At 58.1% G+C, this 21,622-nt stretch overlaps 1 protein-coding gene across 1 annotated transcript; it reads left to right on the top strand.

Moving 5' to 3' along the window:
• Window positions 1–4,138: 4,138 nt before the first annotated feature.
• On the top strand, window positions 4,139–15,552 carry PROM2 (prominin 2). Its single transcript, XM_028117240.2, has 23 exons — window positions 4,139–4,376; window positions 4,995–5,044; window positions 5,463–5,665; window positions 5,761–5,881; window positions 6,165–6,228; window positions 6,518–6,607; window positions 6,881–7,080; window positions 7,423–7,497; window positions 8,296–8,359; window positions 8,601–8,760; window positions 9,050–9,202; window positions 10,174–10,297; window positions 10,420–10,511; window positions 10,627–10,711; window positions 11,516–11,662; window positions 12,175–12,246; window positions 13,061–13,153; window positions 13,289–13,342; window positions 13,659–13,739; window positions 13,958–14,026; window positions 14,762–14,851; window positions 15,027–15,133; window positions 15,489–15,552. Exons 1-23 carry the CDS (start codon window positions 4,139–4,141, stop codon window positions 15,550–15,552), a joined length of 2,496 nt encoding a protein of 831 aa, XP_027973041.2.
• The last annotated feature ends 6,070 nt before the right edge of the window (window positions 15,553–21,622 follow it).

The raw sequence follows: 21,622 nt of genomic DNA, 5'->3' as shown, positions 1-21,622 counted from the left end.
CTTTGGGTGCCAAGTTCTGTGCTTGGGGCTAGGGGCTGGGGGGATGTGAGGGTGAATAAAATACAACTTCTATGTTGGGGAGGCAGACTCATGACCAGGAAATATGGACCAGCCTCAAGGGACCCCCACCTGAACCTGGGGGAGGGATCTGGGAGCCTCCCAGAGAGGATGACCATTGAGCCAAGTTTGGATGAACAAAAATGGGGTGAAAGCAGAGGGTGGGATTCAGCAGGGGCCACGTGGTCAGGGACAGGACAGAGCAGGTATGAAATGAGAGCAGGGCCCTGTGGGCACCACCAGTGGGGCTGAGGGCTCTGGTGGTGCTGGGGGAGACAAATTAAGGAATTCACTTTCATCCTGAGGCTGGAGAAGGAGCCACTGGAGGGTTTGAAGCCAAAGAGTCACATGGTCTGATCTGCATTTTCAATGATCCATTCTGGAGAAATGCTCAGGCGGTGGCCCTGGAAGGATGCAGTTGAGTGGCTGGATGCAAGAAAGAGGGACGAAGAGTCAGGGATGGTTTTGTGGCTTGGGGTATGGGGTGGTGGAAATTCTCCAAAATATTCCCACGAAGTTACACCTTCTTCCATTCTCGTGGAATTCGTACCCAAAAGCTTTTCAGAATGATACACATTAGGTGGCATACGTGTTTGGTGGCTTCTTGGAACAAGGTTCTGCTCCCACGACTGTGGCCCCCATCTTCTGGATGTTGCCTCCTGCTCAGAGGACTGTCCTCACGGCCACCACCATGTCACTGTGGCCTGGGGGATACTGCCTTACACTGGCACCGTGAGTCTCTTTGCGCTAGGATTCAGAATGCGGCCCGCAGTGCGGTGGGCTCTGGTGACATTAGACCTGGGAGAACAGGTAGACTCAGATTGGCAAGACAGCCCTCTCTGTCTTGTTGGACGCAGAGAGGTGGTCTGCAGAGGGTCCTGGCCAATGCGCAGCAGGGAGAGGCCTCAGTCCCAACAGACCATCTGAGACAGAGCAGTGGGCACTCGATGGGTTTCCTGTTCCAGGCTCTGAGCCCTCCTGAGGCCCAGCGCCACCTCCCGGGCGTGGACTCCGCAAATGCCCTGTTTCTCTATAATAAATTCTCACTTTTCAGATCCTTTAGCAGCTTAACAGCCATTAGAAGAATTTTGACTACAAAAATGTTGTGCTCCAGCCTCGACAGTTCTGTCCCCTTGGGTTGGTTTATAACCCATTCCCGGGACACAGCATGGACACCTGAGGCCAGAAAGAAGGGGAATCAGCTTGCTCGCCTGATGTTTCCTTGAGCCCGGCGAGGCATGCTCTCCCCTCTGTTTCCAGCAGGTGGCGCCTGAGGAGGCTGGCTGGCCACACCCGGTGTCCTCCCGCCCTGTTTTCTGAAGGGCAGAGCCCCTCTCCTTGCCCAGGTCTCCCCCTCCACACTCCCTACACTGACCTCGGGACTGTGGGGTTTGGGGACCGTCAAACTTCTGAGAACTGTGAGTCAGGAGTGGGAAAGTGGCCCCAGGAAATATGCCCAAGGTAACCAGGGACAGCTTATCCCAGATCAACCAGAGAATTTCCATGGAGGGCAGAGAGTCCCAGGGGATCGCAGGAAGAAGGGACATGCAGGTGTGCCAGAAAGGTGTGACTAAAAGGAGGGGACGGAACAGGACGACCCCTGAACCCCTTTCCACCCTTCTAGAAGCCCAGCATCCCTGCTGCCAAACCGGCCCAGCCCACCCAGTCCCAACACAGCCACTTGCTCTTCTGCCCTGCCTCCAAGGAATCCAATTATAGCAGCAGGTTCATGGCTCCTGCCTGGTGCCCAGGGCTGGCCAGGTGGGGCTGGGGGAGGGGGACGAGGCTGGGGCTGACCGGCCAGTCTGATGATAGATTGTCCCATCAGGACCGTGCTCAGGAAGGAGATTCCTGGCCTCCTCGCTGACTCGGGAAAGTCTCTCCTCTGGAACCTCACTTTGTGCACCTGTCAAACAGGCAAATTCGGTATCTTTATCGACCCTCCTGCCCCTTAGGCCAAAAAAAAAGAGCTTGGTATGTTTTGTTTCTTCTTGGGGAAATCTTACCTTCAAAGTACAGTGCTTTTATTATAGACACTTATGAAAACAATAGCAGTAGCAACTCATGGCTTAATTACAGTAGTTGGGAAGAGGGAAAGAGTGAGAAGCTGCACGGGGTGGGGGCAGGGCTGCTCCTTTCTCAGCCTCAAGCATTTCCCACCTCCTGGGAAACAGGCCTAAGCTCCCCTGCCACCTCGCTGAATCAGAGAATACCAAAAAACCTTAAATGGACTATACTGCACCACAGGTGGATTACAGCAAGCTAGGAAAGGGCTATTTCTGGGGCAGGATAACGTTAGGCAGTGCTCACCGGGGGAGAAGGGGTAGTTCTTCCTAACAGCTCACACTTAGGAGAGAGAGCTGAGAGACCAGCCCTTCCCCTTGGCAGCTTCCAGGGGCCATGGTGCCCCGGCACAGGTGCTGGGCTCTGGTGAACGGGAGGGGGAGAGTGAGGGGTGGATACAGCCTGCCTTTAGCTGTCCTGAATATTCTTGGGGCAGAGTGGTCAGGGGCCCCCCCTCCATGGGCTGGGGTTGGGCCTCCAAGGGGTAGTGCTGGTCCTGGACCCCTCTCTGGACCCGAGGAGCCAGCACCCCCAGCCCATTCCTCATTGCAGCCCTGATCCTCATCTCTGAGTCACCCTTTGATGAGGTTCTGTTTCCTGTCTGCACCCCGTTATTAACTGGATTATGCCTTCTCTCACTGTACTCTTGTCCTGGCTCAGAAGAAACTTTGAGGGCAGCCATAGGAAGGGTAAGGATTCTGCTGCAGGCTCAGCCCTGACTCAAATTTAAGTTACTTCTTTATGGCTCACCCCCCCCACCACCACCACGAGCAGCCTGGAATCCCTGTGCCCTTCCCTCACCCCTGCCAACCCCGGCAGTGCCTCGGGGGTTCACAGACCCAGCCCTTCCCTCCAGGGCTCCCATCGAGAATGGAGCTGCCATGGAAACTCACAAACTTCTGCTACTTCTGTGAACACAAGTAACACATGTTTATTTCACAGAAATTAGCAAGTACAGATGAGCAGGGAAGAATTAAAAATCGCCAAGATTCTACCCAGAGACGGTCAATATTTTATACCTTCAGTCTACATGCTGTGCCGTAAGCAGCTGTTGGCCCTTAAAGCATTGTATCTTTCAAGTCAAAAGAGCCATTTCCACATCATTTTCTTTACTGCCTGCCTGTGTGTCCCGTGAAATGCTCATTTCACCCTTTCCTTGGTGGTGGTGGCCCTCAGGATAGTTTCATATCATGAATAATGCTGCCAGAAACATCCCCCAACCGTTTAGCAATATTTCCTCACAACCTGCTCAGCTACAGGCACCCTCTGGGTGTTGGGCACACAGCCATTGACAAAGCAGAGACCTGTGTAGACACATCTCTGGCCCTATCCTTGATTATTTCCTTCAGCTGATGACTGGATGGGGCATTGCTGGGCCAAAGGGCACACCTTTGCAGGGATTCGCCCTCCCAAAGGATTGTGCCTGTCCCAGTGGCTTCTCTGAGAGCCACTCTGGGCAAAGCCTGGTGGCCTCTCTGCTCCAGATTGGATCGGCGGCAGGTGCAGGCATGACCCGAGGGACAGAACGGGCCTCAGAGGAAGCTGGGGGAGGAGCCTGGTTCCTGGGTCTGTGCCGCCTGCCACCCCTTGGGCCAGGGCTGCACTGGGTGGCTGTTTTCCCAGCCCCACATTGGGCTGGTGGGTCTGGGTATGGAATACCATATTTGAAATTGGGCCACCTAAACAATCCAGAGCCACTGAGGTGTCTCCCCTACCCAGCTCGGAGGCGGCCCTCCCAGGAGGATCTGGGGAGGGCAGAGGGAGCCCGGACTCGCACCCCAGGCCGCTGAAGGCGGTCCCCGCCAGGCCCTGCCCCCTTATCCCAGGCCTCCGCCCCTGCCCTTCCAGCGCTGCGGGCGGGCGCCCAGGTAGCTCAGGAGCCCAAACCTGTCGGGCCGGTTTTGAGAGCCGCGGGGACGCAGGCTGGTGAAGGATGCACGGCCTGCCCCGCGCTCTGTCCGCACCCCCGGCCGCCTGAGCCCCGTCTGGCCTGCCCCGCAGCCCCCCGGCCCACCCCATGACGCGCGCGCCGGGCCTCTTGGCGCCCCTGCTGGGGCTGGGGCTGGGGCTGAGCCCGCCCGGGGCGGGGGCCGCGGACTGCGGGTCCCTCGGCGGCGCAGAGCGCCTGGCGTTCGCCCCGGCGGCCAAGGTCCATTGGCTGGCCCCTCGCGTCCGCCCGCGGGGGGCCCTGAGCCCCCTGTACGGCATGGTGCGCCGCTTCCTCTCCGTGGTGCAGCTCAACCCCTTCCCCGCCGGTGAGTGCGCCCCTCCCTCGGGTGGGCCTCGGAGCTAGTGGGTTCCCACTCCACTGCGGGGCTCCTCCGCCCTGTCAGCAGGCATTCGGAGGGCAGGGTCCCCGGCCTTACCCCCCACCCCTCGGCTTCCTTCCCCGAAGCCCCCTGGGCCCAGGGGCATCACCTGGAGAGACCTTCCTGCGTGACCTGGCAAGCCCTTTTTCCTCTCTGAGCCTCAGTTTCTCTGCCCTCAAGTGGAAGAACTTACATTAGAAGTTCTCAAAGGCCGGGCTGAGATTTTTCCCTGGGTCTAGTGGTGCTAGGGGTTGGGAGGGCCAGGAGGGGCTACAGCCCTGTCCCTCCCAGCCGGTCCGCTGCCTCTTGAGGGAAAGGGCTGCTAAGCCAGGCCCCTTCTCTGCTTCTAACCAGGCAGGCGGCTTCTCCAGTGCGGGGCCTAGCTGTTGGGTCCAGGAGGAGGGGTGGGACAGGCCTCCTCTCAGCCTCTCCCTCCTGTGGTGGCACTGAATCCTGGGCATGATGGCACAGGGCTTCTCGGAGGGTGCCATGGTGGTGGGAGGAGCCCTTCCAGAGATTCCCCCCCCCCCCCCCCCCCCCCCCCCCGCCTGACTCTTTCCCTAGAGCTGGTAAAGACCTTGCTGAATGAGCCGGCCTCCGTGAAGGTGGATGAGGTGAGCTCTTGGGGCGGTGCGGGAGGTGGTGGGGGGGGCAGTTCAAGGGTAAGCATGAGGGGCAGAAGTAGAAAGGCCTCCTCAGCTCAGCCCCCATTGCTGGGTGTCCCCCATCGTGGGGTCCCGGCCATCCCTTCCCCCCTTCCATCAGCGCTGCACTTGGCAGACCTGATTTCAAACCACAGCTCTGCCGTTAACTGGCCCCGGGGTTTTGGAGGGAGCAAACGTGGACTTCAGCTTTCTCATTTACAAGCTGGCAAATAACAACAAGGACCCCGTTCTCCTTGCATGGGTTCAGGGAGATGTGTGCAAGGTGCCCGCCGTGTGTGCATTCCCTCCCCTTCTGGTTCCCCTGTGGCGCCAGGCAGGAGGCCATGTGAGGGTCAGGACGGCCTGTCATGCCTGCCGCCTCGCCCAGGTGGTGCGGTATGAGGCTGGCTACGTGGTGTGTGCTGTGATCGCCGGCCTCTACCTGCTGGTGGTGTCCATCGCCGGGCTGTGTTTCTGTTGCTGCCGTTGCCGCCGGCGCTGCGGGGGCCGAGTGAAGACCGAGCACAAGGCCGTTGCCTGGGAGCGAGGCACCCTCGCGGCCTTCCTGCTGCTGACCACCCTCGTGCTACTGTGAGGGGCGCTTAGGCCAGGCGGGAGGCGGGGGCTGAGGCCCGGGCTGCCCATGGGCATCCAGCAAGCCCCTGCCTCCTCCCCCATCCCTGCAGGATTGGTGTGGTCTGTGCCTTTGTCACCAACCAGCACATGCATGAGCAGGTGGGCCCCAGTGTTGAGGCCGTGCCTGAGATTCTGCTCAGCCTCCGGGGCCTGGTCTCCAATGTCCCCCAGGTAAGTACTGAGCAACCCCCTCACCCCCCCTCGAGCCCCCATGAGCACCAGCCCCAGGCACGACAGAAGAGTGCGGGACCTGCGAGTTAGAAAGGGTTCCACCTTCAACACACGCCTGACTGCCTCCTGCTGGAGAGTTGCAGTAATAAATAAATGCACCCAGGGCATCTTCAGGATGACCACCCAGCTGCGTGTGGCGTCCCAGGAGAGAGCTGGGGAAGGGACGAGAGGGGGGCTGTCAGGTGGCACGGGAGAGCAGCCTCCTGACCCTGTGTTTGCCTAGGAGCTGCAGGCCGTGGCACAGCAGTTCTCCCTTCCTCAGAAGCGAGTCTTGGAGGAACTGGATGGTGAGCAATACAGCTGGCTGACAGACTGGCCGGCCCCCGGATCCCCCTGCTCTGGCCTGCCTTGGGAGACCCCTCTCATCCCCTTATCCTGGACTCCCCCTGGGCACAGCCTTGGAGAGGCAGGGATGGGGCCCAGCCGGGGAGCACAGTAGTCCCTGTTGCTGCAGGACCAAGAAGCCAGCACTACCCTGCAGAGCCCAGTGCAAGGCCTGGGGAGGCTGGCTGGATGGGTGAAGAAGGCCCCTAGACCCCTGGGGGCCAGCCCTGCAGACCACCCTGTGCTCTCCAGGTGTCGGCATGAGCATTGGGAGCACCATCCACACCCAGCTCAAGAGCACCGTGTATGAAGCGCTGGCCTCAGTGAGCAGCCTGGGCCAGGGTGAGTGGGCCCAGTGTCCTGGGTGGGCGTCGCATGGGGACAGGCCCCACCCTCACCCAGCCCGGGATTTCTTATGCCGCCTCAGCGAGCCCCTCCCCTGACTTGCTCATGGCTTTATCCTCGGATCCCCAACCTGGCTTAACATGCCCTAGGGCAGTCTCCATTATGAACCTACAGAGGTTCATGACCCACATCCCTTGGGTTGGGGGGAGGGGGGTGTTCTATCTCCCACAAGACCTCTGAGGTTGTCGGGTCCTGAAGGGTGTCTCTCAGCCCTGCAGGTCTCTGTGGATCACCTGCAAGCCCTGAACACCACGTTGGTGGAGCTGCGGAAAGGACAGCAGGACCTGGAGCCAGCCGTCCGGGAGCACCGCGCGCGCCTCCTCGCCCTGCTGCAGGAGCCCGGCTGCCGGCGCTGCACCGAGGCCCAGAGCCGAGCCCGTGCCCTGGAGCTGGGAGCTGACTTCCACCAGGTGAGGGCCCGCCCGAAGGGAAGGGGGCTGCTCTGCCCGCTGCCCCGGGAATCCCTGGGTGTTTCCCGAGGCAAACTCTAGCTCCCTTCCCTCGAGCAGCTCCTCCCCTCTCCACACAGCAAGGGTTAATGCTAGTCATCCTGGCAGCCGGGCGAGAGCTTTTTCCTGGGCCACGCGCTGTGCTGTGGGCTTCCTGTATCTTAGCTCCTTGAGTTCTCCTTGCCACCTTGGGAGGTGGTCCCTGTTTTGCACGTGAGAGCAATGAGGGTTTCTCCCATCCTCCCTCAGGGTTCCCCCTTTGGCCTCTCCATGGACTTTGTCATACCACTGCCCCCATTTCAGGTATCCACTGTGGACGACGTCCTGCATCGGCTGAAGGGTGTCCCAGAGGCCACCTTCTCCAGCATGGTCCAGGAGGTGAGTGCCTGCCCATTCTACCTGACTTCCCTGCCACCTGGCAGCTCACAAGTGAGGGGGCCTCATTTTCCCCCTTTGGGGGTGGGAACCCCGTTGAACCTAAGACTTGGGTCAAATCAGGGCCTTCCCTACCACAGGGCTCCCTGGGCTAGAGGCTCATGATGCTGGTTCTCGAGTGCACGCAGTCTGGTGGGGGAGGCAGGCCGGGAACTCAGAAGGAAGAGCTGGGCCCCTCGAGGTGGTGGGGGCTGGGGTGGCCAGGGAGCCAGGACTCGAGCCGAGCCCTGGAGGTGCAGCCCTTGGGGCAGATGGGCTGTGGGGGAGGGTGCACATGAGGCAGCACTGTGACCCAGGGCCTGGAAAATGCCAGAGTTGGGGAAATGGTGAGTCACCTGTGCTGGGTGGCTGGAGCCGAAGGTCCCGGGAGGAAGGGAACAGCAGCTGAGGCTGGAGGAGTAAGTTGGAGCTGGACTTTGGGGAGCGAGGCTGGCGTGGCAGGCAGGATGAATGAAAGTGAAGAGGGTGGCCGGAGGCTGCCACAGCCTCAGCAGGAGGGGCGGGGAGAGAAAGGGGCGTCTTCCAGGAGCAATGTTCTGGGGAGCCGAGTCAGGCTGGGCTGAGGGAGCAGGGAAGAGGCCATCCACCAAGAGAACAAAGGGAGGCCTGTTTCCTGATCTCCTGAGCTGGGAGCGCTGAGCGGGATACCCTCCCCCGCCCCGGCCTGGTGCTGTCAGGGGCCCCTCAAGCTGGGACCGTAGGGTGCAAAGCAGGAGGCACAGCTGCCTTTTGTTCTGGCAGGAGAACAGCACCTTCAATGCCCTCCCGCTCCTGGTGGCATTGCAGACGGCCAACGTGGTCAAAGGTGAGGCCCTGTCCGGGGGCCGGGTTGGCTGCCGAGCGTGCTGCTCCCGCCAGAGAGGCTCCTGGAGAGGGGGGTGGGGCAGTAGGGGCGATGGGGGGAGGGTGCAGGCTGTCCTCCATCTGGGCCTGGTCTCTTTAGTGGGCCCTCTCTGGGGGTCCCAGAACTTCTTCTGGCCCATCCGTCTCCTCCCTGGGCTCCTGGGAGACTTCCCCCTCCCATGAGTCTCTGCTGCTTGGGGCAGAGCTGAAGAAGCTGGTGGCCCAGAAGCCTGAAGGGCTGAACACACTGGCCGAAGAGTTCCCAGGCTGGGAGGCAGCCTCTCGCTGGAGCCGGGCGCTGAAGGAGGTGGAACAGAGTAGCCGCCCCTACCTGAAGGAGGTGCAGAGATACGAGAAATACAGGTGCCCGGGAACCCATGGGCTTGGGGATGGGACAGGCAGCCTGGCCTCTCAGCCACGCTGGGCCCCGATTTTCAGCCCTCACCAACCCCTGGCCATATTGAGCATCTGCCTCCATTTCAGCCAAGACCCCTTACTCCTTGGGCCTCCATCTCCACCTTGGCTATGTACCCTTGGGACCTGAGCCTGGGGAGGCAATGAGGGAGCAGTGGGCCCCCACCTAGCCATAAGGCCTATGGCAGCCCAACCTGGTGTCTCCCTTCTCAGTGACACCACACCCTCTCTGTGGCAGGTGGATTTTGGGCTGCGTATTGTGCTCCGCAGTCCTGCTTGTGGTGGTCTGTAACCTGTTGGGCCTCAACCTGGGCATCTGGGGACTGTCTGCCAGGGAGGACCCCAGCTGCTCGGAAGCCAAGGGCGAGGCTGGGGCCCGCTTCCTCCTGATGTAAGATGGGCTGGGGGCAGGGGAAGGGTCTCTCCCACCGGGCCGGCCGGATTCCTCTCATGCCCATGGACAGCTCCTAGTGTGGCTACAGGAGCAAGTCCTGAGAATCAAGAGGCTGAGTTTGCTTCTGGTTCTGGCACTGACTCACTGGGTGACTCTGGGCCAATTGCTAACCCATCTGGGCCTCCACGTCCTCATCTGTGTAAAAGGGTTGGACTAGAGCAGGAATGGCATATACGAAGCACTTCCCCCTTCCATACCAGTGGCAATTATAGTAACCAATGGGCACTCTGTCCCACTGAGCTGGACGTAGCCTCAGAATCCTTAACCCAGCATCTAGATAACACTACCAATAGGAGGTGGCCCCAGAGGTAGAGGTAGAATCTGTTTGCCATCTCTGGACTAGATGGTTTCTAAGGCCGGGGCCGCCACATTCAGCTGTGCAGGCTGGTCCTTGCATAATGGTGCCTGAACAAAGGGGCGAGTGGAGGCTGAAATCTAGTCCTTATTCTATTCTCCAAGCCTCAAACCCTGGCTTGGGGCTGTGCCTATCCCACAGAGAAGCCCTACAGGTCAGCAGCACTGGTCCCATTCAGCCCCTCTAAGTTGCAGTCCCCACTGTGCCAGGGGGCTCTGTTGAGGGCCGAGCTCTGGAGCCGGTCACCTCCATGTGCCCTCGGCTCAGAGGCAGGCTGTCCTGTGTCTTCGAGCAAAGCAGCTACTCTCTCCTCTAGGCTGCCAGGGCCAGCCAGGGCGTCAGTGATAGGTGGGAGTGGGGGTCGGGGGGGGCAGCCAGCTGTTCTGACTTCTCCCTCCTGGCCTTAGGAGGCTGAGTCCTCAAAGGGCTCTGCCCTGGGGCTGACTCGCTGACCATGCTGGCCGCCCCCCCATGTGGTGGGACAGAGGGTATGTGGTCCAGGGTAGCCAGCCTCCTGTCTCCCACCTCAACCCCGTCCCTCTGCCTTCCGCAGAGGTGTGGGCTTCAGCTTCTTCTTCGCCGCACCCCTCATCCTCCTTGTATTTGCCACCTTCCTGGTGGGCGGCAATGTGCAGACTCTGGTGTGTCAGAGCTGGGAGAGCAAGGAGCTCTACAAGGTGACCCTGCCTGCCCTGCTCTGGGACCCAGAGGGAAGTGGAGGGGACTAGGCTCTCGGGGAGCTGGGGGTGGCCTTGCCCTCAGCCTGCTCAGGGCCCTTTTCTCTTTGCCCCATTTCCAGTTTGCAGACACCCCAGGGAACTTGCCCCCATCCATGAACTTGTCTCACCTTCTTGGCCTGAAGAAGAACATCAGCATCCTCCTGGCCTATCAGTGAGTGGGAAGCCTCGGCTGGGGGACAGGGTGTGGGGAGGAGCTGAGGTAGCGGATGTCAGCCCCCAACTGCTGTCCTTTTCTGCCATCTTCGAAGTCCATTATTCCTCCCCAGGCAATGCAGGGAAGGGGCCGCGCTCTGGAGCATCCTGCAGCTCAATGGCTCCTATGACCTGGAGAAGCACCTGAATATCAGCCAGGTGAGGGAAACTTCTGGAAGGCTGTGGGGATCCCTCCTGCAGAAACCCCCTCCTCTGGCCTTGCCTCTGTGGCGGGACCATCTTATTGAACCCGAGAAGTCTGCAAGAGTGATGGAGGTACCTAAAGGGGCGGAGGCCCTTGTAAGCTCAGGGCCGGGCCCAGGGTGAGAGTCTAGGATGTAAGCTCAGGGCCTGGCCCAGGGTGAGAGTCCAGGATGGTTTCTAGGGTGTGTGGGAGGATGGGTGAGTGCCTGGAGGCACAGCTCCGAACACTGTACTCCAAGAACTGAACACGGTTGAGGTTGTAGCAGCAAGGGCTGGTGAGAGTGAGTGACAGGGCTAGGGTGTGCGTGTCCTGACTGAGGACAGGCATTGGTTGGAATGCTGCAGTCAGTAGTGGGGTGGTTGGGGATGGGGTGTGACAGTGAAAACAATGATGATGATGTTGGGAGTCCCTGGGGGAGGGCTCACCAGAGGCCCTCCGCTGAACTCCCACAGCCATAAAGGCGGGCCAGGGAAGCTATTTTATAGTGGGTGGCCAGGGAAGGTCTGTGTTGCTGTCCACTGGCCAGATAGGTGCTGGTGGAGAGCTAAGTCTTGGTGGGGGTGGGTTGGAGTGGGGGCAGGTGAGAAGCAGAGGCCTCCTGGGAAACTGTCTGGGGCTGGAAGTTTCCAACATGGGGGTCCTGGACATGCAGAAGGAGGGCCCTGAGGGCCTGGTGACTCCTCACCTAGGATAGCAGCTCTGGGATCCTGGCTCAGCAACTGGGCACGCCCTCACCCTGTCCCCCCGCCCTCCCTTAGTACACTGCCAAGCTGCAGCAGGAGTTGCAGAACCTCAAAGTAGACATGAAGAATCTGGACCTGCTGAGCCCAGCCGCCCACCGGGACCTGGAAGCCCTGCAGAGCAGTGGGCTTGAGAAAATCCACTATTCCGGCTTCCTTGTTCAGGTCAGCAGGGAGCACCTCAGGCCAGACCATGGCAGACAGAGGGGCTTGCAGAGGAGCTGGGCCGAGGGGTGGTGTCTTATGTCATCACAGCCCTCCCCATTCCCTCCACTTTTGTATATGTCCCTGGGGGGGGGTCTCTTCCTGTTGGGGGTGTCTGTACACCATGCGCCTCCTGCCTGTCCCGGTGCCCCCATCTGGGCTGGGCAGGAATGAATGGGCTCCCACCCAACAGCACATGTCGCTGTTCATGGTCCTGAACTCACTGCTGTGGCGAATGCTGGTGGGAGGCGGCCTCTTCATTGAGTTACACCAGAAGGCGTCTCATTGTTTGTTTGTTTGTTTTCTATGCTAATAGAAAATTCCTGATATATTTCACAGTTTCAGGTCAAACCCACTGTGAGCCGTGTGTCACAATAGACTTAGCTGGTGAGGGGTACTTCTGAATAGATTGGGAATTGGAGGGCTGGGGGAGCCAGAGTGCATTCCCTGTTGGCCTCCCTGTCTGTCTCCAGATCCAGAAGCCCGTGGTGAACACCAGCATGGAGAAGCTAGCCCAGGAGCTGGAAGAATTGTCCCAGGCCCAAGTGAGAAGGGGCCAGAGACCCCACTGGGCAGGCCAGACTCAAGAGAGAGGCCCGGGAGGTGGGAGAGCGTGGGAGGGCTTACACTGGGGAGGGGCGCGAAGACCAAGGGGGTTACAGGGTTCCCACCAGTGAGCGCTGAGGCTCTGGGTCCCTGGGGCGGGCTTAAGGGTTTTGCAGTATCAATTCTGACTCAAGCTCTACCTCCAATGGGCTGTGTGGCCATGGGCAGGTCATTCAGCATCTCTGAGCCTCGGTTTCCTCATCTGTGAAGTGGATTATCCTCCACCTCAGACCAGATGAAGTGACTGGTCGGACATCATACAGTGAGGCAAGCATTTCCAAGTGCACACTGCTCATGGAGTCTGCTGGGGCAGGTGTGAGGACAGTGCTGTGGACTAGATGTCGTGATAGTTATCCTCAAGAAGCTTAAACTCTACTGGAAGAAGTAGCATTTTGTATTTATAAATATTTAGAGCTTAAAAAGTGCTCTTTGAGACACGACTCCACACTAAGCACTCAGGTGGGCAGAATGAGGAGTATTACTGTTTTAGGAGATGCCACTGCACCTCAGACAAACTCAGTGTGGCTGGTTTAGAGGTATCTAGTAAACTAGTGGTAGACCTAGAACTTGGGCTCAGTGCCTCCAAACCTGGATCAGGCCCAGGAGCTTAAGGAGGCCTCGGTTTTCTGCCTCTGAGCCCAGCACTTTCCACATCTTCTCAGTATGTCTGACTGAACAGGTGGGTAAAGCATAGGTTGGCAGCGGCTGTCCTGTCCTTGGCAGAGTACTATTCCCATCTCTGTCTCCCCTCAGGGCAGTTCTGTGCTGGGGCAGCAGCTGCAGGAGGAGGCCCAAGGGCTCAAAAACCTCTATCAGGAGAAGATCCTCCCCCAGCAGAGCCTTGTGGTAAGTTTGGAGGCCCAGGGAGCCTGGAACCTGGGGAAGAGGAGAGGCAGGGAGGGGTAAAAGAGGAGGGAGGGGCAGGAAACTTTCTTCTCTATGCATCCCTTCCCTTAACCAGCCCCGCTCTCTCCTCCACAGGCCAAGCTCAACCTCTCTGTCAGGGCCCTGGCATCCTCAGCCCCAAATCTCCAGGTGGCTGCTGGGGATGGGGAGGGTCGGGTGGAGCAGGTGGGCAACAGAGGGAAAAGGAAGGGTCCTGCTGCCTTGGGATCTCATCTGCTCTGCCGAGTCCCCCTGGAGGTTGAGGGTGGGGGCGGGTGGAGAAATGGGGGTGGATGGGCAGATCCTTAAAGACCACTGTCTTTGGCCTCTGTGTCTTAGGGCCTAACACCCCCAACCCAAGGTGAGTATGTGTGCATGAGACGTTGAATTAAGGAGTGGGTGAGTGAATGCATGGCTGCTCCTGACTGAGCAGGGCGCTGATTCAAGCCTCTCTCCTTTCCCCCAGATGGAGACCTCTGGTGTCTTGGACAAGGTCGCTTACCTAAAAGGAGAGCTGCCTACCTGGGCCACCAGTATCTTGAGGAATGTGAGTGGGACATGGGACAGGGGCAGGGGGGCTGCCACATAGTCAGAGATGTTAAAGTACATGGAGCGTCCACCCAGGCTTCTCCTCCACTTTGAGCCACCCTCACGGTGGCTCCCAGGAAAGCCAGCTCGGCCTGTCCTGCTGGTGCTGGGCATGGGGGGCGGTGCGGGCTGGTTCCTGGGACACCTACCAGCCATGGGCTCCTCTCTCTCCTGCAGGAAAGTGAGTGTTTCCTGACCCGGGAGGTGGGTTACTTCTCCCAGTATGTGGCCTGGGTAAAAGAGGAGGTGAGTGGGGGTCCAGGCCCTCCCGGCCTCAAGCAGGCTCCCGGCGGCACCGGCTTTCCACACTCTTGCATCCCTCCTCTGTCCCCTAAAGCCCCTGGGGGTGCCCTAGGCCTCCAACATTGAACCCAAACTCTGTGTCTGGCATCTGCACCCCTGCTTCCTGGGGGGGCTCTGCTCACTCAGCCTCTGCCGCAGCCCTTCTCTGAGGCCTGAGTGTGAGCTGGGCCAGCCGTGGCTCTCTAGAGCCTTGCCTCTGTGCCCTTCCTCATGCGGACCCTTTGCCCAGCTCTCCAAGCGCACCGCCTCCTGCAGGCCTGTGCTGACCACAGCCTCTGCAAGCTGTCCGGCACCCACACTGGGCGGGTGCGGTCTTGCTGAACCCCAAGTGTGCGTGTGCGTGTGCACGTGTATGGGGGGCATAGGTGTGTGCATGCACACCACACGTGGGGCCTCTCCAGTGTGGGTGTGAACCTACGGAACAGTCCTGGGCACACAGTAGGGGCTTAATCCAGGCTGGCGAATGGGATGGGAGAGGCAGGAGCAGAGCAATGAGCCTGCGTCAGTGTGTCTTCATCTCCATGTCCCTGCATCCACGTGTCTGTGTACAGCTGTGCTGTGGCTCCCAACTGTCCCCAGCTCTATCTCCGTCCCTGTCACCCTCCTTCTCTGAATGTGGGGTATGCACCCGTGCATCTGAGTGTCTCTGCTTGTGCCTGTCTCATGTTGACACTGCAGGTGACTCAGCGCATTGCCACCTGCCAACCTCTCTCCAGAGCCCTGGACAATGGCCGTGTGGTCCTGTGTGACATGATGGCCAACCCCTGGGTGAGTGCCTCCAGCTCCTCAGGGCATGGGAACTTCCTCCAAGCCTGCACACCAGACCTTCCCCTCAGCCCCGAGAGCGCTTCCCCATGCCCCTCGCTGAGTCAGTGGGAAGACTGGGGCTGGGAACAAGTCGCTGCCTAGCCACAGCAAGCTGACCTCACACCCTCTGTTCTAGAACGCCTTCTGGTTCTGCCTGGCATGGTGCACCTTCTTCCTGATCCCCAGCATCATCTTTGCTGTCAAGACCTCCAAATACTTTCATCCCATTTGGAAACGCCTCAGGTGAGGAGACTGCCAGGACTGAGGGGGACAGCTGGGGTCCAGGAAGGAGTCCTGTAGTCGCTGGGTACTGACCCCCTGCCACACCCCCTCCAGAGGCCTCCCCGGCAGAGGAGGCTCATGCCTAAGCTCTGAAGAGTCACACGCTCTGAGCAACTCCAGGGCCAGAAAGTTCTTTCGTATGTCTGCCCCATAACCTGCTTGTTGCAACACATCCCCTCCAGGCACAGCTTTTTGGAACTCTTCCTACCCCTGGAGAGCTTCTACGGTGGGAAAATCGGGCTCTGGGCTTGTCCCTGTGTCGGGGCGGAGGGTCTGTGTCTGGGGGCTCCCTCACTTTCTTTTTGCGACATCACAGTTCCACCAGCTCTGAGGAGACTCAGCTCTTCCACATCCCCCGGGTCACCTCCCTGAAGTTGTAGGACCTCAGTGGGTAAGTTTCCCCACCCGCTTCGTTCCTTGGTGCCGGGAGTGGGGCGTAGGAAGGGAAGGGATGGGTTTGGGATCTGGGGTCTCTAGGGCCCAGGAGGGCAGGAAGGTTCTGGGACTTGGTGGGGTCTGAGTGTTGGATCTGGCCCACTCAGCCTGAGCCCTGCCTTCCCCACCTTCTCCCTCACCTTTGGTTCTTAATCCATAACAGGGGTATTTGCTGGCTGCAAGGTGATGCCTGGGGCTGCCTGCCTTCCTCCTCCTCTGATTTGCCCTGGACCAGAGGACTTCTGTTGCCCTTGCTCAGAGCCCAGACTGGCATCAGGCCTGGATTGTCCTTCAACTCCAATTACCTGACCCCATTTTGCCTATTTCTTCCCCCCGCTTGCTGCCCATGAACCCCTTTTTTCATTCTCAAAAGCACATTTAACTTTTGTTGAGCTACAGGAGCCAATAGGTTCTTCCAGATATCGATCCCTTATCCTCCCCACTGCAACATATTAGTACCAGGGGGAGCCTGTTCTCCATCTGTTGGAACCCCTTCCTCAGCCCCCTGGGTGAGACAGAGGCCCTGCCCAACCCCATTCTGCCACCCTCTGTCCCACCCCCTGCCACACCTGCCCCCACTCCTTACCAAGCTCCTGCCCCTTTACATCGTCTGACCTGCCCGCCTGTCCAACTCCACTCTGCCCGAGCCCTTATGTCCTCCCCGCCAGGGAAACCTTTTTCCCTGCTTTGTCCCCTTTCTACCTCATCCCACTACCTTGCTGGCACCCGGGGACCCCTCCTGCCCAACTGAGCTAATCAGGTAAAGCCACCAAGCAGGCCAGGGGACACTAGGGCTCTGCCTCATGGCCCTCAAGCCCTCCACTGCCCAGACACCTGGACCCTCCACAGGCCTTGGCCTGGATTTCTGGCCACCCTGTGGAGTGAGGGAGGCCTGTCTGAAGGCTGAGCCCCTTGCCTACACCCTGGGTTGAAAATAGTGTTTTGTCCTGCAGCTCCTCTCTGAGCACTGTCTCCCTAGGAAGGGACCTGGGACACGGGCCAGAGTGGGGGGGGTCACCCCCAGCTCCCCAGAAGGTAGCCTCTTTGACAACCCCCACCCAGCTTTCCCAGGAGAGACCTGGTGGCCACAAATGGATTTTGTACTTTGGCCATTACTCTTTCCATCCTATGCATGAGGCCTGGTCCATCCTGTGTCTTCTCTGCATGCTGGATGCTGAGTCCCAGAAACAGGGAGAAGGAGAAGGAGAGAGAAGAGATGGACAAAACCTCAGATCCATTAAAGTGTTGTCACTTCCTAAGCCTTGGCCTTGGATGTCTGACACCAGCTCAGGCTAGGGCCCTCTATGCAGTTGGTATTTAATGAGTTTTTTTGGAGAGGAAAATCCAAGGCTTCCTCTGACTGTAGACATCCAGGATTACCCCAGCAATCAGCAGATGGGGAGTGGGACCCACTCTGGGAGCAGGCAGACCTGGCTGCACATCCTGGCTTTAATGCGTGGTAGCTAGGACACCTTGAACATGTTCTGTGTGTTCCCTAGACCTCAGTGTCTCCATTTCTAAATTGGAGAAAATAGTCATGACCGCCTCCTAGGGCTATGAAAAATGTGACATTGCATGGAAGACCCTTGGCAGGAGCCTGGCACAAAACAAATGCTCAGATGCTGCCTTTTTTTTTTTTTTTTTTCTGTGACTGCTCTGGGCCATGGGCCGAGCTGGGTCTTGGCAGGTACAAAGGAGGAGGGAGATGGGTCCCTGTTCAAAGGTGTGAAGCCCTTTAAGATATTAGTCTGCTGAGTTTCAGGGGGTGTTTATGTTGAATTGCATCTTACAAGCCAGCAACCGATCTGCTACTAGAAATTAGGATGGTGGATACACAACCTACTGTCACTGTTGCAAGCACACTCCAAGCAGGCATCCTTGAATGAGGTACAACTGCCTTTTTTTTTTCTTTTTTTTTGGCTTTTCCCAAAGCTTTTTGGGCTTGTTTCTCATCTGTTGCCCTACACAGGGGAACTGTGGCACCCTGCATGTTAAGAATGAAATTGATGGGATGAAAATAGAGAAAACAATTAAAAAATAATTTCCAGTTCTCTACCTTATCTTTTTGATAGGTGAGCATACCGCACATGGTTATTTTAAAAATTTAATAACTTCCTAATATGGAACCTCTTGGAATCTATTTCTAGTGTCTGTTGTTTATCTTGGTTTTTGTTGGTTTTGCCTTGTCTCCTCACATACTTGGTGATTTTTGATTGAATGCCACACATTGCCTCTGAAAACCTGTAGAAATAATCTGAGGCATAGGATGAAGTTATCTACCATCTCGAGGATTATGTTTACATCTGGTGGATGGCTTGCGATCTAGCAAACCAGGATTGTTTTAAACTAGTTTCAGGACTGAGATGATTTGCAGTCCCTTGGGGTGCTGGTCTATTTCCAGTTCATTTGTATCCTGGGGCTGACTCCCTCTAGGGTCCCAACCCAAAGCATAAAAGATTTGCCAGGCACCTCCTCCTCTTGGTGGGCCTCGTTTTTACCTCTACCAGCTCTCTGCTCAGCACTTCTGTAGGTCTTCGGGGATCAGCGGACCTCCCAGGGAGAAAGTAGCCTCAAATGTCAGGCACATGTCTCTGGGTTTCCTTCTTTTCCCAGATCTTGGCCCTGTGATTCTTTACTCCCTGTTTACTCTCTGATACCTCCAATCAAACTTAAAAATATATATTTTGACTAGCTTTTAAGTTGTCCTTAGTTGGGAATTTAGGCCAAATTACCTAGTTCACCATGATCAGAAGTAGGAGTTCTACAAAATTAACGGATTCCCCCCACCACCACCCACCACCACCACCCTCCTGACTCGGGAAAGGCTTTCACTCACTGAATCTAGGATCCAGAGACCTTCACCCAGCCAACTGAACACTGACTGTTCAAAGGAGCTTGGTTTGGAGAGTATCACTGTAGGCCCTGGTAACTGGGGATGGGGGTGGCACTCAGCAGGTGACAGAGAGACAAAAATAGCTACAGAGAAAAATAAATTTTTTCTCAGTTTTAAAATGCTGGAGTCCTAAAACGCTCATCCTACTTTCTGTGTAAAACAAAGCCCCTTTGTGGTCACATTCTCTTCTGTTTTCATGACATTCCCTCAAGGCGGTGGGGATTTTCATGCTTGTTTCACCGTTGAGCACGAAGCTCTGGAAAGCTACGGGACAGAGTCAAGGTCTTACAAGTCGAAGCCCAGCCAGGCTTTGGATTCAGGTCCTTTGGTTCTGGTGGCCTTTCCTTCTTTTCCTTCTGGGCACGCTGCCAGTTTCAATTCCCCAGGGCTGTGTGGGAGGGAGGCCCTGTCTCCAAGGAGATTTGATCCAAGTGCCCTTGCTGTCCCTGTGGCAGCAGGGATGACAGATTGAAGGCCCTGGGACATGCCAGATGCTCCAGCCTGGCCGTCCCAGAGCAAAGGCCCAGATTCCGCCAAAGAAATGCCACATGGGCTGGGCCTTCTGAGGTCCCAGGTGGCTGGCCAGGGCAGTTCCAGCTGGCTCCAGTGTGCAGAGGAAGGGCCGTGTGGGAAGGGGCCCACTCAGGCCACCTGGGGGGACAAAGACAGTTAACATTTATTGAGTTCTGAGAATGAACCAGGAAGTGTGCTAAGCACTTCACATGAATTAGCTCAGATGCGAGCACTGTTGTTCACCTCTTTATGGTTGAGAAAACTAAGGCCCAGAGACTGGATAGGAGCTGAGTAGAAGGGGCGCAGTTACCCAGAGGCATCAACCAATGATGGTGGCGTTTCCGGTGGTATCTGAATTCTCTGGGGTCAGCCTGTGTTCTGGCTCTGGGGGATCATGGACTGTGTCCCTCTTTTCCACCCTCCTAGAGTCAGGACCTCTCTACTTTTCTCTCCTGGTGCCCTGTCTCCCAGGCCTAAACACCAAGGATTGACCTGGGAGGTGTGGCCAGCCTGGTCCACACCCCATGTGCTGCTGGATTGAAGCCTCTTCCCTGTGGCCCCCAGTCGCTCCTTGCCCTTCCTGAATGGGCCACTCCCGGAGCAGTGAGCATTCCCCCATCTTACATATGCTGCCAGAACACCGCAGCACCCTGGGGGACGAAGGGGGGCCGTGCGCTGAGAGCTGACGCCACCCCAGCCCCGGGCTCTGCCCACGAGTGATATAGAATTTAGGTGGCCTGAATCCTCACCACACTGAGGACACCCAAGAGTCAGGTGTTGAGGTTGGAGCGGGGAGATTTTGAGGTGAGCGGAGCCCAAGGGGAGGGCTGGGATGACCACCCGTCCAGCCAGAAGGAAGGGGCCTTCATGGTGTCCCCTGCAGTTTGAGAAATCGGGTGGACTGATATCTCACCTGCACACTCTAGAGAGCCGGAGACAGGCTGGGCTTCTGGCCCAGGCGAGGGATTGTGTGAGGGGGTCCAGTGGGCTCTCAGGCTGGGTCCCAGGAGGCTGCCTCAAGCGTGAACAGACCACAGCGACAGAACGTGGGGCCCCCACAGGGAGTCCAGGCTCCTTGGTGCCCTGAGGCCCCCGTGAAATAGCCTGGTCAGGGGGGTGGCCAGGCCCCGAGGACCCGTGGAGGGCCTGCGGGAGGGAGAGGCGTAGCTTTAAGCTTCCCACACCAGAGCGCATTGCAGGGCAGCTCCGTTCCAGTAGGCCACAGGCCCCACCCACCAGTCACCCTGTGGGGTCCCAGGGGAGGGGATGGAGAACTGTCGCACCCCCCTACCGAGCAGCTCCCGGGGCCTGCCAGGTGCCCATCCCGCCACCCGAGGGCGGGCAGAAGAAGAGATTTCAAGGATCAGTAGTGACAGTGACTTCCCAATTCCACAGCTGTGCTGGTGCAGCGTCATGGTGACATCCCCGAGTGCTGTGGCACTGGAGGAAGGCTTGTTTGGGGGCCGCATACACTTCTTGAGCTCTTGTGAGGAGGGCACTCCCCATGTCCATCTGCACCCAGAGCGGCCTCCCTCACAGGCGGAGGCTCTTGGTGCGGCGAGGGCCCAAACCTGGAAACCCTGTTGAGGATCTTCCTCTCTCTCTTTCTCCCCCTGCACTACCCCTGCTTGGCCAGGGACAGGCAGAGCCAGGGCCCCCTAAAAAAGACCCGGGAAAAGGATACAGACTGGGGGCTCCATGGAGCCAGGTTTGGAGTCCCTGAGGATGAGGAATTTGAACTTGGGCCTGGAGTGGGGAAGATAGTGAGCAACAATTGAGGAAGGTCCAGAAGACCCAAGACGCGCGGGTGGAGGTAGTGTGGGCCCCTCACCAAGGAGGATGAGAGGAGAGCCCCCAGCCAGCTGAAAGTGCTCGCCCCTGCCTCCTCTCAAATGTTGTAACACAAGGAAACAGCCTTCTCCAGGCTTGAAAGGACCCCTTCCTGTCCCCTCTTCCTGTCCCCCCTTCCTAACTCCCCATTCTTGGGCTCCCCCTCCTAACTGCCAATGTGAGGAAAACCATAGCTGAAACCTGTCAGGCTGAAGTGTGTGCAGCCCACAAGGTAAGGCTCTCTTGCAGCCTTTCCCAACCTTTTTTGGATCTGATACACTGCCAAAGAATCTTGGGAAACTCCCAGACTCCCTCTTGGGGTAAGTTTGCTGATGCCCACCGGCCCACACCACTGTCGGGGACTTCCAGCCCCACTGAGGCCCATGTGAGGAGCCCTGCTCCTGGACACCTCCCCCTCCATTCCCTCCTGCTCTTTCTCATTCCTGCATCCCCCAAGGGCCCAGTGAGGGAGTCAGCTGGAAGTGCCTGGGGCTCTGGAAAAGCCCTGAGGGTGTGGGAGTTAGAGAGGGGCGGGAAGGGACCTGTAGTGGGGCAAGGATCACGGCAGGGGCACACATATCCCAGATGAGCGTTGTATGAGGGGCACCTCATTGATGGCAGCTGCAGTGGGATGTCCCCAAGGCCCATGGGCTTGGGGCTCGGCTGAGGAGGGCAGCTGTCGGTTTTGTCGCAGCTCAAAGCTCCTTCCCTTAGAAGAAAGCATCCCGAGTAGGGGAAGTTCAGCGAGTGTCCCAAGTAGCAGGTGGGTGATTCTGCAG

The sequence above is a fragment of the Eumetopias jubatus genome, unplaced genomic scaffold (genome assembly GCF_037043125.1).
Source record: "Eumetopias jubatus isolate StellerSeaLion01/CBP00866 unplaced genomic scaffold, mEumJub1_p1.0 scaffold_9, whole genome shotgun sequence".
Taxonomy (NCBI): Eukaryota; Metazoa; Chordata; class Mammalia; order Carnivora; family Otariidae; genus Eumetopias; species Eumetopias jubatus.
The sequence above is the reverse complement of the archived record's forward strand: the minus strand, read 5'-3'. Positions and strand labels throughout refer to the sequence as shown.